The 18373-nt window shown below is 36.1% G+C and overlaps 1 protein-coding gene across 4 annotated transcripts in view; it reads left to right on the top strand.

Moving 5' to 3' along the window:
* csmd3b (CUB and Sushi multiple domains 3b) overlaps positions 1-18373 on the top strand; it is a 403012-nt gene that overhangs the window by 94691 nt on the left and 289948 nt on the right. For all 4 annotated transcript variants that reach the window (XM_047808110.1, XM_027175911.2, XM_047808109.1 and 1 more), the window contains exon 4: positions 14881-15075. In XM_047808110.1, the coding sequence (XP_047664066.1) occupies positions 14881-15075 (195 nt within the window). The remainder of the gene's footprint in view (positions 1-14880; positions 15076-18373) is intronic.

Raw genomic sequence — 18373 nt, 5'->3', positions numbered from 1 at the left:
TTTAAATCATTTTTATTGAATGCATTTAAAATGAATAGAATTAAAATGATACAATTACTCGTCAAATAATTGGCAAGGGACTGGTTTACAGGCAGCTGGTATTTAACCTTGCAGCTCTTAACACACTGGATGACTCAGCATTTTTATTATTTATTTATTTATTTCATATATTGCATTCATACTAACATTATACTTATTAAACTAGTCAGTCAGCTAATCAGTCCATTAGTCATGCCCATATGTGCTTAGAAACAAAACCAATTATAATGCAATTTCAATTGGACTCTATTCAAAAAATTATATATAAAAAAGTAATAAAGTAAAAAGGGGAACAGCAGCAATGCTATAAATGCCATTTTTAGTAAATTATAAATTAATCATTGCTTGCACAAGAGGAGCGAATCAGCACATCCATAGTGGCTTGAATATTCCTGTAACAGACTTCAAACGTCTGTGAAGGCTTGTCTCCAGATGTTGGAGAGTGGTTGTGGGGATTTGTGTTTATTAAGCTACAAGATCATTATAGAGGTCAGGCACTGACAATGGGTGAGGAGGTCTGTTGTGTTCCAGTACAACAAAAAGGTGTTCAGTGGGGATGAGGTCAGGACTCTATGAAGGACACTCAAGTACTTCCTCTCCAACCTTCTCAAACCATGGACCTTTCTTTGTGCACAGTGACATTGTCATGCAGGCTGTCAGCAGGTTTGGGTCTCTTAGTTTGAGTAAACGGAAATCCTACAGCTATAGTCTACAAAGATGGTCTATTCATTTTTGTGCTTTCAATTTTTTTGGCATTAAATGAAAGTTCTTTGAGTGTGATGGTCAGGTAAACACATACCTTTGGCTATATATACTATAGGTTGCGCTCTTGTGTTATGTTAAAATCTTGGTACAGTACATTTGGTGCATTTACACTATTTATAGGGCTATAATAATTTACATTTCTCATAGTATGTGGTTTCTGTACTGTATTCTGAATATATTCAAAATAAATAGTTTCAGGCTCCAGGGAAAGCATCGTCTGTGTGCATAGTTTCTGCAACAGCAGAAAAAAAAAAAATTCTACAATCAATGTCACATTCATAGTAAGATTATTTCCACTTCCTATCAAAATGCTTGTAGCCTGTATTGACTAGGATTTTTAACAGATGCTTTTTTCTTCACCTGCAAATCTTTCTGAAAGTAGTGTGATTTAAGACTTACAGTATGCTTTAGTTCATATTTGTGACTTGCTGGTGTTACTGTACATACTTATAAACCAGTGTTGTAATGTAACGAAGTACAAATAATAAATACTTATATAAATACTTCGTTACTGTACTTAAGTAGAAATGTCACGTATCTGTACTTTACTTCGCTATTTAAATTTGTCAACTTTCACTTTTACTCCACTACATTTCCTAGATAAAATATACACTTTTACTCTGTTATATTTCCACTAAGCATCTTCGTTACTCGTTACTACAAAATAAAATCAGAATAAATGTGTGCAACTGCAACAAGGGAGGTTTGGTGAATCACTGCTCCTAGATTACATTACGCAGCTCCGCACGCTCTACGGAGAAGTACAGGTCGTGCACGGGCATTCAGAGCTGGAGGCATTTATCTATAACGGCGGCAACCAAAAGCAACCAAAAGCAGTGAAATGTCACTATTCTTATTACCAGAGTAGTAATAGCACAAACAAAATATTAAAGCAATATCAATACTACAGTAAATAAAAATAACATTTATTGATTTGGTCTTTGTCTTGTGAATATTTGTTTATTAATGACTGCATTCACACTGTTTGTAGAGAATGCACACATGCATGAACTGATTTGATTCAAGACTGGCATCATTACATCTTGCATAAAATTTTGGTGTCCACTTTTGCCATTTTAAATAATACCATAACTTTTGGCTTACTATGTAGTCATATAATATATAATATAAAATTATTCTTATTTTAAATTCTCACTGAGGGCTAAAACCCCTAAAGATGAAATCCTAGAGCCGCCCCTGCTCTTATGCCTCCCGGAAATCACTGAAATTTTATTTTTTACTTTTACTGAAAATACTTAAGTACATTTAAATATCAGAAAATTACTTTTGATACTTAAGTACAGTAAATATCAGATACTTTAAGACTTTTACTTGAGTAATATTCTAAAAGGTGACTTTCACTTCTACCAAAGTCTTTTTCTAGTACGATACCTGTACTTTTACTCAAGTATTGCTTTCTAGTACTTTATACAACACTGTTATAAACAGATCTCAGGATTTTTTATTTTTCACCTGTCTTCTGGCTCCTCCATTGCTAATATAAAGGAGTTGGTACATAAAGAATATGATAGCATTCTGCATCATTGTAAAAAAAAAAAAATTATATGACAGTTGCTTTTGCAACAGTAACGGTATAACATAGTACAGTATATTTAGTATATTTAGCTGTCATTTTCTTTTGTGTGTGTGTATATGCTACAAATTTGATGTATAATTGTTTTAATGTTACATTGGCAATTTATCAACATCAGTAATTTGTTGTTTATAAATGACCTATATGAATTATATAATTTCTGGCACAAGTATTTTTCTTGGCATGGCTCAAATAGGTTATTAGTTTTGGCTGGTTTAGTACTGAGCTTTATATTATACAATACTTTTTCTGAGTTTTTATATACTGTATATAATGTATTATACATACAGCACTACTACGTTCAGTGAAGCTACAATGCTTTAACAAATAATTGCCATAGATGGCTTGGACTTTTTCCTGCCTGTACAAGGTTTGTTAGGTCTTCTGCCATGTGTCTTTGTTTTTGTTTACTACTTACATGTGTTTGCCCCGCTCGATCCTTATCCGCTTCTCTTTTCTGCACACCGGCCCCTGATGGTTCTCTAATTACCTCCCCCATTTATACCAGTTGTCTTGTGTGCATTGTTTGCTGAGTCCTTGTAGTTGTGTTCCTCTTTTGTTCCTGCTATCTTGTTTTTGTTTTGTTGTTGCTAAGTTTTATTTTTACAAGAAATAAGCTGCATACATAGCAAAATATACATTAAAATCATTAAACATGAGGTTTGTACCATGCTTTAAAAAAATAGTTATTTCACTTTTGATAAAATTGTATTTTAACCATTTTGTGATTTCTTTCCAACTCATTGAAAACGTCATAACATAATATAAGCCAAATCCGGATAGAAAAGAAAATCTCTCCCTGTGGATTGTGTGTGTGCTCCAGTTGAGGATATATCTTCTCTGCCCCAAGCTGTGGTGTGTTTTTCCTATACGAGTTGGTCTCGACTGTTAATTCCATGCTATTGGTTTCAGTAAAGCTGCTTACCATATAACAGACTAGAGTGTTTATCCGACTGTAGAGGTGTCCAAGCTACTGATGCATGTAGACACGGGTCAGACAGAATTAATTCAACTGAAGTGGCTACTTCCAGAAGGCTTGTAGTTCTATTTAGCGTGATCACCTTCCTGATTCCTTGAATCCAGTTTCCGTGCCTTCACCAGGTTGTTCTGTGGGAATTCAATCCCTGGTTGTTATGCTGAATCTGAGATGATCCATTGTCCCTCCATAATCCTCTTGTGCTTGGCTTCCTCCTCAGCAGATGAGTGTGTGTTCACTGCACTGTCGGACATGCGCTACGTCGGGATTTCAGGGGCAGAAGATGAAGCGCTGCTTTAATTGACGGTGATGCTGTGTAGGTGACCTTTTGAGTGGTTGCATTAATAGTCTGGGTAATGAAGATCCCAGTAGCCAATGCTCTCTATGCACTTGTGTGTATATGGGAAGCCCAATTGTCTCACTCAAACCAAGGGCTTGATTTCCCCTGATAGCATCCCTTTCTCTCACTCTTCCTCTCTTTTTAATTATACTTGATGTCTTTTCCTTTTCTCTTAGTCAATGTGCACTCTAATCTCACAATCAGTTGGTTTGATTTTGTTCCCTTTCTAAAGCATCTGAAATGATTTACAAATGATTAAAACAAATCTACCCATGCTCACTCACAAATTTTAATAAGAAGGAAAAAAAAACATGATGCATACTTTTATATAAAACTCTCATAACACTCTGCCACCTGACATAATCAAAGCCTGGGTGCACTATCTCATGGGACAGCTGATGCCCGTCTTCTGCAGTTCCAGCTGACTGACTGCCGACTGGCGTTGCTTGCTCCCCCACAGCATTTAATATGCAGCTCCACCGATTCTTGAAGTGGCAGAGGAATTTGATCAAAGAAAGGCTGCACTGCACATATTTGCTTCTTCCTTCATATGTCCTCTGGCTTGAAACTTTTTTCTAGTACCCCACCTGATACACATGCAAATAAAAAAAAATCAAATCTTAAAAATTAGAACATCGGGCTAATATATAGGGTTATTTCAAAACAAGCTATGCTGGGTGTGGTGATTATAGTAATGACCCATAGCATCATGATAATTATATACATACACGTAGTCAATTATTAGTTTACAATCATTGGTACTTTTTATCATGTAATCCAAAATATAGGTTGATTACTGATTGTAGCTCATCTGTCGCTCTGTTGCTGTGTTATTTGTTAGCACCCCTCTATCCTGGTCATGAGTTAAAATTCACCACCCTTGAGCAGATGTTATTAAAGTGGTGGGTCATTTCTCAGAGCAACAGTGACACCGAAATGTCAAAGACATAATCTTTGGTATTGTAGTGGTCCAAGTGTCTTAGATGGAGCAACATTGCTGGAGTTTTGAAATGTCACTACTGGGTTGAGAACCAAAAATCTCAATCGCACAGAAGTCCTGTAGTCAGAAACTCATCATTCATTCATTCATCTCCAGTAACCGCATTATCCAGGTCAGGGTCACAGTGGATTCAAAGCCTATTTCTGGAGCACTGGACATAATGCAGTGAAACAGCATAGATAGGATGCACAGGCACCAGGCACACACACATATTCAGAGCTATTAACAATCTAGAGTAGACAGTTCACCTACCACCTTGTTTTTATGAAAACTGGTGAGCTGAATGAAGCCTTCACAGACACTAACCTGAGCTCAAGATCGAATTGTGAAGGCTGTAGCAAAACTGACCACTGCACCACTGTTCCATTCTGGTCAGAAATTGATTAAGGACTAGAGGACACTCGCACAAATTATACATAAATCAAATGAATTAATGAGCACTCTTATCAACAGCACAACCACAAAGGTGCCAGTAAAATGAAAATATTTTGCCCAGGAGATTGTGCCACAGACTACTGTGTGTGTGTGTGTGTGTGTGTGTGTGTGTGTGTGTGTGTGTGTGTGTGTGAGGTTATAATTGTATATACAGTATTATGTTTTAATTAGTTCTTGGGCAAATAACAATCACAATATTTATAAATATACAGTATGCCATAAACAGTTTCTTATGAAATCTAGAGTTCACGACATGATGATATCTCTGCCATGTTTTAGCCCATTTCCAGGGTTGAGCATGGGCCAAAGGAGCTCTTAGTTTTATGACATACTGATTCACCCATCCATTACTCTTGCTCTATCGTTTCTCTGTCAGCTACCATTTTATTAGAAGCATTCTCATCATCATACTCCTCTATCCATACTGGTGGCCATTTTGAGCACCTCTTAAAGGAATAAGAGGACGTCCAAGCATGCCAAGATGAAGGGACATTGATGTGGTCGCTAGGAAACAGTTTCTGATGGAGTTGGATAAAAGCTACCAAACTGAGCCAATAAGGTAATACAGAGGGCTCCATATTTAATGGTATTTAGTCATTATCATTAGGCTTGATTGATATTGATTTTTCTTTGACACACAATACATTACAAGTTAACAGTTTAATTGTTCAGGACATTATGAAAGTGGCTTTGTTTACATATAAATTCGTGGGTATGTATTATAACATCAATTTGGAAATTGGATTCTGTAGACTAAAGGATTGTGTAGAACCAACACACATGCACACACACACACACACACACACACACACACACACACACACACACACATGCAATAAGATATTAAAATGTATCAATATTTATATCTAAAATAAATCAAATAAAACTTATAAAATATGCTGGCTGCTCTTTTGTACCAGCCAGTGTTTTGACACTGTTTCTGAGAACTCGATACCTTTATTCATAGTGTTATGCACATTAAGCCAAATGACTTTCCAAACACGTGGCAGTATTGTGAATGTTGTGAATTTAATGGCTTCTTTTCCACTCTATTACTACACACATTACATGATTTACAAAGAACAGGTCATTTCAAGAGCTCACTCATTTTGGTATCTTTCATCAATAAAAGTCTTGATTAAACCACACATGGGCGATTTTTCACCCTGATCTCTGAAAATTTCTCACGACAGGCCAAGAGGAGCTAAATTGAATGAAAAATCCTATAGTGCTCTCCAGCCTTAAAGGAAATACGAGAAAGATTTTAAAGACCTGTCCAGTTGGCAATAAATATCCATTCAAGCCTCCACATGGGGTTTCTGTAGTGAAATTGTTGACCTGCAAAAGAGCAGTCAGTGGCAGGGAGTGAAGATGCAGTGCTGATTCTCCATTTGCTTTTTAAACACGTACATTTGTCAGCTGACTGTCATTCAGTTCACTTTTAGACATTAATCTTTGCAGTCTGCAGCCTATAAGGCCTTTAGGGAATAAGAATGAGTTTATATTCCATGTCTGAATGTGAGAGGTTGTGGTCCTAAGCTTTAACACCCATGTAAGGCTTCTCATGAGAGACCGTGTGCTGGACCCTGTCCATGGTCCTGATTGCCTTTCTTCTTTGTGAGCCTTCTCAGAATAAAGACAGCAAACCAAAATCAACAGTTTTCTACTCCATATCACAGTATGATTCTTTCTCACAGTGATTTGACTCACATGGTGTGAACTGACCAAGACTGATGATGTTCTTTTTCCTGTGATTAAGGGCGCTATTCATCTGTGCTGTACATAGAAAGCATGTCACTTTTGATGCTGAACTGAATGTTTACGGCTTATTTAAACAATAAAATTTAACAATTTAAATACTTTTTTAATTATTGTATTTTATTTTTTTTTACTTCCCACAGTGGGGAGCCGGGCCATCTCACATATCCAGGGTTAATACTAGGCTAAATAGCCACACACTCGGTGTACGTTACATCCATAAGCAAGATATTGTAAATGGCTTGATGAAGATGAATGAATAAGAAATTAATCCTGCTTCCTGTTTCATTGTTATGAAATTCTTAGTAAATTATATTTAAAATCGTCTTCTCAATTGGTTAGTTGTCTTTAATTGAAGACAGTCAGTAAAGAATAGGATCATACACTTTACTGTAGTCGGAAATTAGTTTAATAACTTTGTTAGTTGACTTGTATTTGGTTTGTTCATGGCTGTTCATTTCAAATGTAATGAAAAATCCACCTGGTATATAAGAGCAAGTAAAGACATGACCATTCAGACAGTTAAAGATGATTGTATTTTAATTTAGAAAAGAACAGAGCTTGTTAAAATCACACCAGAAGAAGAACCAATATTCAATTACCAATTGTAGACACTCACTGTATACACCGCATCATATTTACCCCACTACCCATTCTAATGCTTGAAGTAGGATTCAGTGCTTCTCTGCCAAAATACAAATCATAATTGTTGCATTTTTACTTAAACTGGTTACTTTTAATCTACTATGCTTAAATAAGAAAAAGACCAATTCTGGGTGAGCACTCAACACTGTACAGTGAAGCAGGGCTGATTCTCTTTTTCCTTCTCTTGCTTTTTAAACATTTTTTTTTTTTAATAAATATATTTTTAGCTGAGCCCCATCAAGTTCACTTGTAGACATTCATCTTTGCAGCTTGCTGCCCATAATGCCTATGGGGAATGGAAATCAGTTTATTTTCCATGTGTGAAAGTGAGAGGTTGTGCTACTGAGCTTTAACACCAGTCTAGGCAAGTTCTTTCCCAAGGGCATCTACGGTCCTTGATAGTTAAAGTTGGATTTGAACCTTGCTAAACTCAGCAGTATCTGACATCTCCAGACAAGCTCACTGGATCTCAGACATTACACCGGGCCTCTCTGTAATCACCTTGATCATTTTCTTTTCCATCAGGATGACTTGCATTGTAATATAGAGAACAACGTTACTAAGAATACAGTGAATATGCGAAAAGCTGAAAGAACTGGTTTTCTAGCAAAAGAAAAGTGGAGCCTGTGGTTAAATATATTTGTTGACTATTAGATGACTTTATATATTTATTTGTTTTTTCTTTTTTATATGTAAGGAATCTGAGTAAATTCCATTTAGTCACTAATTAGTCAATAATCTGTTTGGGGAAAAACTGTCAGATTACAAGAGGTTTTTTTTTAATTTTATTTAAGAAGTGGTAAAAGTGTCTATTAAAAAGACTATGGTGTTATATTTAACAATTAAAAGACTAGATAATTTTTTTTTATGTGATGTTTCTACTTATTTAGGCTATGTGTCTATCATAGTACGTTATATCATATATATTATATAACGATGATATATATCATCGTTATATCATATATCATATATCTTATATATATAAATCTTCACTGGCAGAGGCAATCATTTTGAAATTACACTTAGGTAAAACTTGGCTTTTAACCATGTCATTAACATGTAATACAATATGTTTCATACTGTCAATTGCCAATGATATAACTATTATGTGCTACTACAGTGACTTTTGTCTCAATGTGCACTAAGTGTGCATTATAAACTCATTAGCATAGCCATAAGTCATGACGCCAAAGAGTCCGGCAGCCATCATCACAATTATGGTAATGGTAACATGGTCCTTATATACATAATGAAACAGAAACAATGTATGTCGTCTGCTGTTGTTCTGCTAGTCTTATAACAAAGGGTCTTTTAGTTCTAATGCCTGTACATGTTATCAGATACATTTATAGGCATTAGCCTAGCAGAATACATTCTTTCCGTTTATTAGAAAGCTACAACAATGAATAGAAAGTCATGTATTTAGCTTGTCCATGTCACAGCTGAAAGTGGTAAATGTTTGCTCTTTGCTGGTTTAGCAACAGCTGTGACCTGTTTATCTAAAACTCTACTCAGATCTTGCCACAAAAAGTACCACAGGCTGTAGAAATGTGACATTTTTATTTTTTATAAACTTCTTTGTTTTTGTTGTTTTATACTTTTTTTTGCAGTACAGATTTTATTTTCTCCAGATTTTAATATAGGTTCCTGATATCTAAATACTAATTAGGGCTGTTAAAAGGTGGAAAAGGATTTATTCAAACTTGTGAAAATAGTGAGCATCTTGGTTCTAATAACAGGAACAGTGCAGCACCTCAGATTCATCAAAGTCGCACTGATTATTTAAAAAAATATATTCCTGTTTAGTTAGAACACCAACAATGTCTATATCCTGTTAGATGAGATCGGTCCTTTTTGTTCTACCTTCGTAGTTTAATCGTGAGTGTTACATGAGGATCGTTGAGGATCGAGCAGTTCAAACCCCTTTCCGACAGAAGCTGCAGTTTCTTGAAGGTTTCAGATACAGATTAAAATTAACACCAGAGCAATCAATCTATCAGTTGATTTACAGAAGGTGTTCTTCTTTGTTTAAAAACATGTTGGTATTCAGTATTTGTACAAAATGATATCATTTTGACAAACTGTGACATTTTATTGCCTAACTTGATTAATTCTACCACTGCCAAGTCATACTGTAAACACTTCCAACAGAACTGAGCAAATGTTACCTTTTGCTCAACTTTTTGCTTTGCATCAAACTAAGTGGTGCTGCAGTAGAGTTGAGCAGCTGATGCCAGGACATTAGTGTGCTGTCTGTCACTCTCAGATCCAACACAACACAGCACAACACACCTCCATACAAGATTATGTCTCTAATCAATAAAAAGAGTTCTACTGAATTTCAGGAAATGATCTGACAGCACCAACAGCCTTTATTTATGCTTGGCAGATGGGTTGTGACAGGAGAGAATATAATTGTTTTCTTCTTCTTCTTCTAGCATTGTTGGATTAGAATAATTAAAAAAAAAACTCATTTCATCTTTACAGTTTCCTGAGAGAGATGATCAAAGTGTGTAAAGTTTTGGTTTTAGCCAAGATGAATTATAATAAGTGAGATGTGTGTGTGTGTGTGTGTGTGTACCTATCTAAAGGCTAACTCACATCATTCATACTGCACAAAATAAGGCTGTCATGTCTGTCTTTGTGTATTATTGAACATAACCCTTGACGTCTGCCATTGTCTGTTATTTCCCATCAGCGAAACCATAATGTGAAGCAACAAAATACAGCAAAGGAACATTTACTCTAAATTAGGTCATTTCAAGACCCATTACAAACAAACCAAAGGTTGGCAGAAGATGATAAATTGTCCGCTAGACCATTGGGATATAAAGTGTGAATTGGCTCCCTTCTTCCTTAAAATGTGTCGCATAGTGACATGCATCATCTTCAGGAATAGCAGTTTCACTACACAGACAACACGGTCCAGCTCCAGGTTATTGCTTTTTTTTTTTTTGCATATTACATTGCACCTCCTTAAAGCCCAAAAATGTCTTGAAAATATAATCAAATCGATAAATCTCCTTATTTTCAGGATGATGTGATGTAGTAATGACTTCTTGTTTTATACAATCTTAATTTGGCTGCTAATGTTTTGTGCAACAGAAGGTCTTTTTACAGAGACAAGGTTGAGGAATTTATTTATTTATTTATTTATTTATTTATTTATTTATTTATTTATTTATTTATTTTGCCCTTGTGTCCTGTGGGAATAGCTATTTGTTTTTCTCTCTCAGTGGCGATGCTGGAGTTGAGTCCTCTTTGACAGCATGGCAGAAAGAGCCATAGGCGCTATGTTAAGCTCTTGGCTCTACTTCCTTGCACTGATAGGATGAGACAACTGCTCAAATTCAGCCACAGAATCTGCAGATAGTTTTAATTTTATTGTTGTTTCGTGTCCTTATATTTTACGTCAGTAGGTCCATGTGTGATTTTTGTCATTCGTAAATATCTGCTAATAGTTTCTTAGTAATAATGGTCAAATATACATCGAGATGACCTGATCGCCATTCAATAACCAGCTGACTTTTACCAGTCATCAAAAAAAAGTTGACTGTTCTGTGCAGTCTAGACTCCAGTGAGACCACAGGCACAAGATCTCTGAAGTTCTTTGTTGAAGCAAGCTCATATTATGCATGCTACATCTGAATACCATTAAGAACCAGACATAGTGTTTATTGTATTTGCTTATGGATGTTCGGGCTGTATTCCAAATACTATATGCTGTAAGCTCATTAACTGAATTATAAGCAGGACATTTAATAGTTTAGTGCTGAGGTCATATGCATATACAGTATTCAGTAAGATGATTTAGTTTTTTTATTTTTTTCATTACCAGTGACTGTTATGAATAGTTAAAAAGCACTCACAAAAAAAATTAGTCATCATGATAATGCTAAATTTATACTGATAGTTTGTTGTGATAGCATTTTATTATGTTTATAGAATATCAAATCAAGTATATCGCTTCCATTTCCTTCTGAAACTCTTGCGGTGACGCAATAGCTCTTGAATTTCCATCCTTTTCTTGACATTAGACCAGATTTGAGCTTAGCAGTACAAGTTGAAGGCACGGTGATATTACGAAATGCAATTGATGGACTCTATAATACACACAGAAGGGAAAATGCCCTGTCACTAAAGAAGGTTCTTGGCAAGGTCCAGCATATTGCTGCACGTCACAGGCATACTGAGATGGATGACCAGCCTCAACCAGGCTCTGCAGATAAGAGAAAGAGAGAGAAAGTGTAATTCCACTACTAAAAGCCCATTTCCCATTCCATCCTCAATCAAACCTATGACCGACTGCTCCATCCTAGCTACAAGGTCTGGATCCAGTAGTGAGAAAAAGGGAACATTCATTTAAAATTCTTAACTGGAATTGTCTTGCTATTGTTTCTGTTTTAAAATGACGTGTGGTGCCAAAATTGGCATATTTTATTTTAATTAATGAGCAAAATTCAACCTGATGTTGTTTTCGAATGGAATTATGATTTCATCATCATCATCATCATCATCATCATCATCATCATCATGTTGTAGATGATTATAGTTAATGGAGAATGTGGTATGTGTACAGAGATTTAAACTATGGTCTTTGGTCTGCTACATATGATACATACTCTCTAACCACCTGCTCCTGGCTTTTATGTTAGGTTACTGTATGTCCTGTTTCAGTTTGTCCACTATGGCCACAGTCTGAATGGTGACTGCGTATTTTCTTATGTAATAAATATTATTTATTTGTTTATTTAAAAAAAATGAATGCAGTATTACAGTGTAACAGTCACTAAAGCATGTGGGATGGGATCAGAAAAAAAAAATCAAAACAACATTGTAGTGAGACATGATGTGCACATATGTACTTATAACACTTAGTAACAAACTATTAAATGTTTGTAGGACCTCAGTGATTATTTATCATTCTCTTTAGGGTTACTGAGGAGGAACGTGATAGAACATGTGAAGGGCAGAAGCAAGCATAGATGATGCTGATCCTGACACGGTGTATCAGGAACACTTATAGCTTTTTCTACATCAAACTTCAGATCAGTAAATTATCTTATGCTAATGCATTTTACTGTTGAATTAATATTCTTTAAAAGCCCCGATGAGCACTTGGAGGCAGTTATAGATATGCGTAACCTGTCTCTGAGTGGGTTTGTACTGGTTCATTTGGGTTATTAAGCATTATTTGTCCCACATTTGTCCCTTAATATACTTTAACTGGTGAATAGTTACAAATACACAAGGCAAAGTGCACCCTTACCTTTCTGGCTTGTTTGGTTCTTCCCTGTGACTAATTCCCTCTTGAACCTGTCCTAGAATTTTGCTGGACAGCCACGGTTATGTTTCTATTCTATTCTATTTTATTATCTATTCTATTCGATTTTTTTTTCCACTAGATATTTTCCTAAAGCCTGTTGTTTTCATATGATCCTGAGACCTTGATATACTGATATAGAAATCATGTGGTGCTTTATTTTTACAAATTCGGTTCAATAAATTCTGTATTTTCTGATGGAGACATTGTTATTTAGTGGGAGAAAAAAAACATTTATTAGTAAATATTCTACAAACTACATTGGAAGTCCGTTGCAGTTCCAGGTTGTAACATTACAACGTGTGGAAAAATGAAAGGAGGATAAATGTTTATGCAAGGCACTGTACGTCCCAAGAGAAAGGGCAAAGGTCAGTTGGAAGCAATGAATGCTTATAATGGAGGTGTTTATGTGTCAGCTCTGTACATGTTAAGCTTGTGGCTCAGAGGCACACTAAAGCACAGGCCCCCATCTTAGCCTACTGTTATTTCAGTTTGTTCTTGATTAATACGTTTATCTGCTTTATTGTTACTGCTTTATTACCCTTATCCAGTATTATATTAAAATATATTTTATTAATGTGTGTTTTTTCCCCAGTACCAAGATCATATTAGTCCTCCTCTCTAGCATGCAGCATTTTTAATATTCCACCTCAATGCGCAGCCCACCAGCCTGAGAGGCTCGATGCGGACGTGTGTTTGGTTTCCGACCATGCGAATTTAGTCATATTTTGGCTGCTTTCCTGGTTCCTGTGGTGGTGTTTTACCATGGTAAACAATGATGATGCTGCTGATTAAAAATCCTAATTAAAGATTCTGTAAGAGGATGAGAAGGGATGAGGTGAAAATGAATCCCTTCACAGATTAACACACACTACACCTATTAAGGGTGGTCTTGGCTCTTTCCTAACTTCTGCTAATGTCTACATTGTTATGACAGCCCTTATTCGCCTTTGCCAACCTTGTTGGCTTCCCAGATATAATGACTTGATGTGGGGGTCTTTAAAAGCTCAAATTGGTGCTTTTTTTAGATGAGGCTCCCTAAAATGCCTGGGTTATAATGAAGTCCTAATGACGAGTACTGAAAGCACGACCAGGATCAGTGCTGCAGTACAAGCAACATGGCAAACATGCTGTGAGACAAAAATAAATCTAGATTTCAATGAAAAATAAAACTACAATGAGGCTACAATGATTATTTATAGCACTAATTCAGCCACATACTGAACAGTACCCACATTATAACTGCTGGTTAGAGGATAATGGTTATTACTGGCATTTTAACAGCATTAAGAGAAGAAATTTTATAAATGTAACTCTGTTAAAACTTTTACTAACGTGTGGGATTTTTAATAATAAAAATAGTAAGTATAAATAAAGGTCACCGGTTAGAAACTTAGTGATTGGCTGCACTAATGCATCTCTAAGTTTTAAGAAGACGTGTGTGTGTGTGTGTGTGTGTGTGTGTGTGTGTGTGTGTGTGTGTGTGTGTGTGTGTGTGTGTGTGTGTGTGTGTGTGTGTGTGTATGATGTTTGTGTGCATTGATCGACTGTTCTACCATCGATGATGTACTCTGGTCTCAATCCTGCCATTCCCAGGATAGGCTGTGGATTCTTTTTACCCTGACCAAGGAAAAAAAAAGAGTTTTTGGAAACAAAGGCTTGTGGCAGAGTAATATAATTATAACCAACTATACAGCCAGAAAGTTCTGTTTTAAATAAGTAACAGGATGACCGAATGTTGATTTTTCTGTCTTTTAGGGGTGAAAATAAATTTGCTCTAGGCTAAAGCCTGCTTGCTTTCCAAATGTAGCCAGAGAATATAATAAAGTTCTCGTCCTCACATCAATATCTACTGAACTCTAACCTACGTAGTGTGACTGGTTTGTACTCCGAGGTGGATCTTTTGACTGTGGAATTAAAGATTTCTCAGTATGTATGCTGCTATTAAATAATTTTCTAATGCAGGGTAATATAGTTGAGTATTTATGTGTTTTCTCATTCCCAGAATTGCAGAGCAGCTCATGTGGGAACCCAGGCGTTCCTCCCAAAGGAATCCTATACGGGACCCGCTTCAACGTTGGGGATAAGATCCGCTACAGCTGCGTAAGCGGCTACGTGTTGGACGGACATCCCCAACTCACCTGCGTGACCAATGCAGGCAATGCAGCAGTATGGGACTTCCCTGTCCCCATCTGCAGAGGTAAGCACTGAGCACTTTACTCTTACTGTGATTGCTGCATGATGGGATGTGCAGTATACACTGCATTTGTGAGTCTGATCTGTGAGTATATGTGTTTTTGCCAGTGGCGTACAGTCCTCTGTGATTCTAGGGCTTTGACAATGTTAATGATCATACAGTATGTAGCACTGAATGTATATTGAGTACAGTACAGAGGTAAAAGATATGATGTAATATGAGTAATTATGCTCTCAGCGATGATACCTACATATTTTTCCACTAGTCTATACGCAAAGAGAAGCAAAGATCTTTTATTTAGATAAATCATCCAAAGGCCTAGATAACCAAGGCAGTACGCCATGTCTGTTGTGTGATGGTCTTCTGTATAATGTGTCTGCTTCTTTGCATGGGTTCTTTATTGTACGTTTCCACTAACCGTAGTCATCGGTGTACAATCACCCGCCTTAGTAGGATGTTTCGGGGGTTTTACACAGTTGCAGTCCGGGAAGTACTGTATACGGCCATTCAGAAAACATTTGAACATCAATGAAGGATATATTGCCCTTAATGTGATCTAGAGATGCTGAGTCTGTACCCTAATTGCATTTAGACGCTTTAGTGTGTGAATGCTAGCTTTCATGGTTTTTGCCTTCCCTGTTAATATTAACATTAAAAAAAATGGATCAAAAGCTGAAGAAATTAATTGGGGAAGATTCTTGATAAGTCAAGGAAATAGTTAGTCTCCTGTATATTGTTAGATCTTTTGTATGAATGTATGAAGGATAAATAATTATTTTCTCATTACAAAGCTTACACAGCAGCTATACACAATCCATTGATTAGCTGCACAGAAGCAGCGCACACTAATGTTTCTATACCATAACAACATACACGCCGTCAAAAGACATTTATGCCGAGCACTCCCGATACCCCACAGCGTAACAGGCTTAAGAGACTGTGTGTGTTCTTGCTGTAAACATATCAAGATTTGTTGTTCCATGCTCAAAGCTATTAAAATTTCCATTAGCCTCGAGCGCTCTTAAATAAGCACTACATACCTACACAGAAGTCCCTAGGACTACATTTTATAGTGAAGCTGAGATGATAGCATTTGCATCATGCTCATATTGGTTGGGCAGATTGCCATGTTAGGCGAGGTAGAATGACAAATAGCCGAACATGGCTCAGAGTGGAACATTTTCCTACCCCAGAGCACAGTCAGAATGGCAGGCAGTTTCATGTGCCAGCATGTATACTGCACACAGGGATTTCTCTTGGCCTATGTGATACTACCCACTGTCAATGAAATAGCAATTTATAGAACGCATTTCATGTACAATAAAAAAATGTAGCCAACTGTGAATAATAGACTGTGTGACTTGCGATGTACATTACATGTCTTAGGCTCAAGGGAAATAAAGTGTTGCTGATATTTCAGTGACTGGTGGATGGATAAAGGGAAAGGAGAATACATACAGGGGTTTATGTATCAAAATTTCTCACTTACTACAGATAAACAGAAGGAAAGCGACTGTTTGAGTGTCAGACGAGCCGAAGATCGTTACCAGGAAATTTGGGAACAGGTAGCATCTTAGGATTAAGGGGAAATTCTTAGATATAGTTAAGTGTTGTCTTAAAAAACAAACCAAAAAATGTAATTAGAATAGCTTTTCAATTGAAAAAAGTCGAACAGGTAGAAAATCACCGAGATAAAAGGTCATTGCTGAATTATTAGGACTAAAAGAAAAAATTGGAAGAAAAAAATGAGCAAAGATTATCGAATAAAACAAACAGGAGACACTTAAAAAGTTTCTCTTGAAACAATAACAGATATGAATTATCTTTGTCCTAGCGAGAAAAAAAAAAAGAGGTATAAAATATATTGTTGCACAATTGTAAAATCCTTTTACTGTCCATTACAATATGAAGGAAAAAGGTTTTTCATAGACATTCCAACACAAAAGAGACAGATGGTTGCTGACCCACACAAATCAGGTAATGAGGGAAAATATATAATACGAGCAGCATTTAAGTGCAGTTAAATCCATGACAAATAATGAATAACATCTCATTAAGAATCATTTACATTACAATCGGCATTGTTTATTGTGGTCAGATGCAACTTTGACATTATCAACGTATTTGGTCACAAAACTGACTGTGTACAAGGAGGAATGGTTGATAGTCACGTTACAATGCACTGGTGTATCGGTGATGTTTCTTTGTTGCTGGTTCATTGGCTGAAATGTAATGGCTTCATGAAGGATCAGGATATTTCAACCCTAAACTTAGTTAGTTCTGCCAAGAGGTTGAGGATTGAGAACTTTTAACTAGACAATGAGCTAAACAAGTCAAATCAACACAGAATTAAGGAACCGAATGAAAAGGTAGAAACCTCTAGTATGATTTTGAAGAAGAAAGTCCACATGCACAAACCACAGATTATAACGGAACTTGTGTAAATTCAAGCAGAACAACCTCTTATCAATAATCAATACACAGAATAACATTCTGCATATGCTGTATTTCCATCATTGAGCATCCGAAGGCTTCGGCACAGAGGAGTTGGTGTTGAATCTATAGTGAACTCAGAAGATGAGCTAATTTATAAGTTGCTCAGGAGCTCCTGGTTAAACAATCCCAATTTTACTGTATATGACCGTATAAAGGACATTAATCATAATAACACTCTCCTGTGTTTATAATAATTTATAATCATACCATCATTTGTAGTGTCACCCAAATGAGGATCGGTTTCCTTTTGATTCTGGTTCCTCTCAAAGTTTCTTCCTCATACCATCTAAGGGAGTTTTTCCTCATCACAGTCCCCTCAGTCACCTCAGTCTTGTTCATTGGGTATAAATACAAACACAATTAAATCTAAGTAATCAAACCCAATTAAATATTGAGTCTAATATTAATCTTGAATTGTTTGTACTCTATTTTGTATGTTCTTTAAAGCTACTTTGAGACAAATAAAACAGAAATTGAAATTAAATATTCAGGATGGACGAGTATTCAAAGATTTCCGTCCAGTTTTCTCTAACTTCACCAGACGTGCCTTAATGCAGGACAAAATATTCGTTCTTAAAGTGCAGAACAATTTGAAAAGAAATGCTCTGCTTAAAAAAGGGTGTTTAAATAAAACTATAACAAGGTCCTTGATTGTTTTATTTTTCTCTTTTGTCCCCCCCCCCACATATTACATATGCTACTCTTATTCATTTATGCTTATTTTAATAATGTGTGCCAAAATTCTAGCACTATAATTATTTTCTTTTTTCCCCCCCTTATAGTAATATTGGACTGCACTCAACTT

This window comes from Tachysurus fulvidraco, chromosome 24 (genome assembly GCF_022655615.1).
Source record: "Tachysurus fulvidraco isolate hzauxx_2018 chromosome 24, HZAU_PFXX_2.0, whole genome shotgun sequence".
NCBI classification, from domain to species: domain Eukaryota; kingdom Metazoa; phylum Chordata; class Actinopteri; order Siluriformes; family Bagridae; genus Tachysurus; species Tachysurus fulvidraco.
Note: the sequence above shows the minus strand (reverse complement) of the source record. Positions and strands in the feature narration are given on the sequence as shown.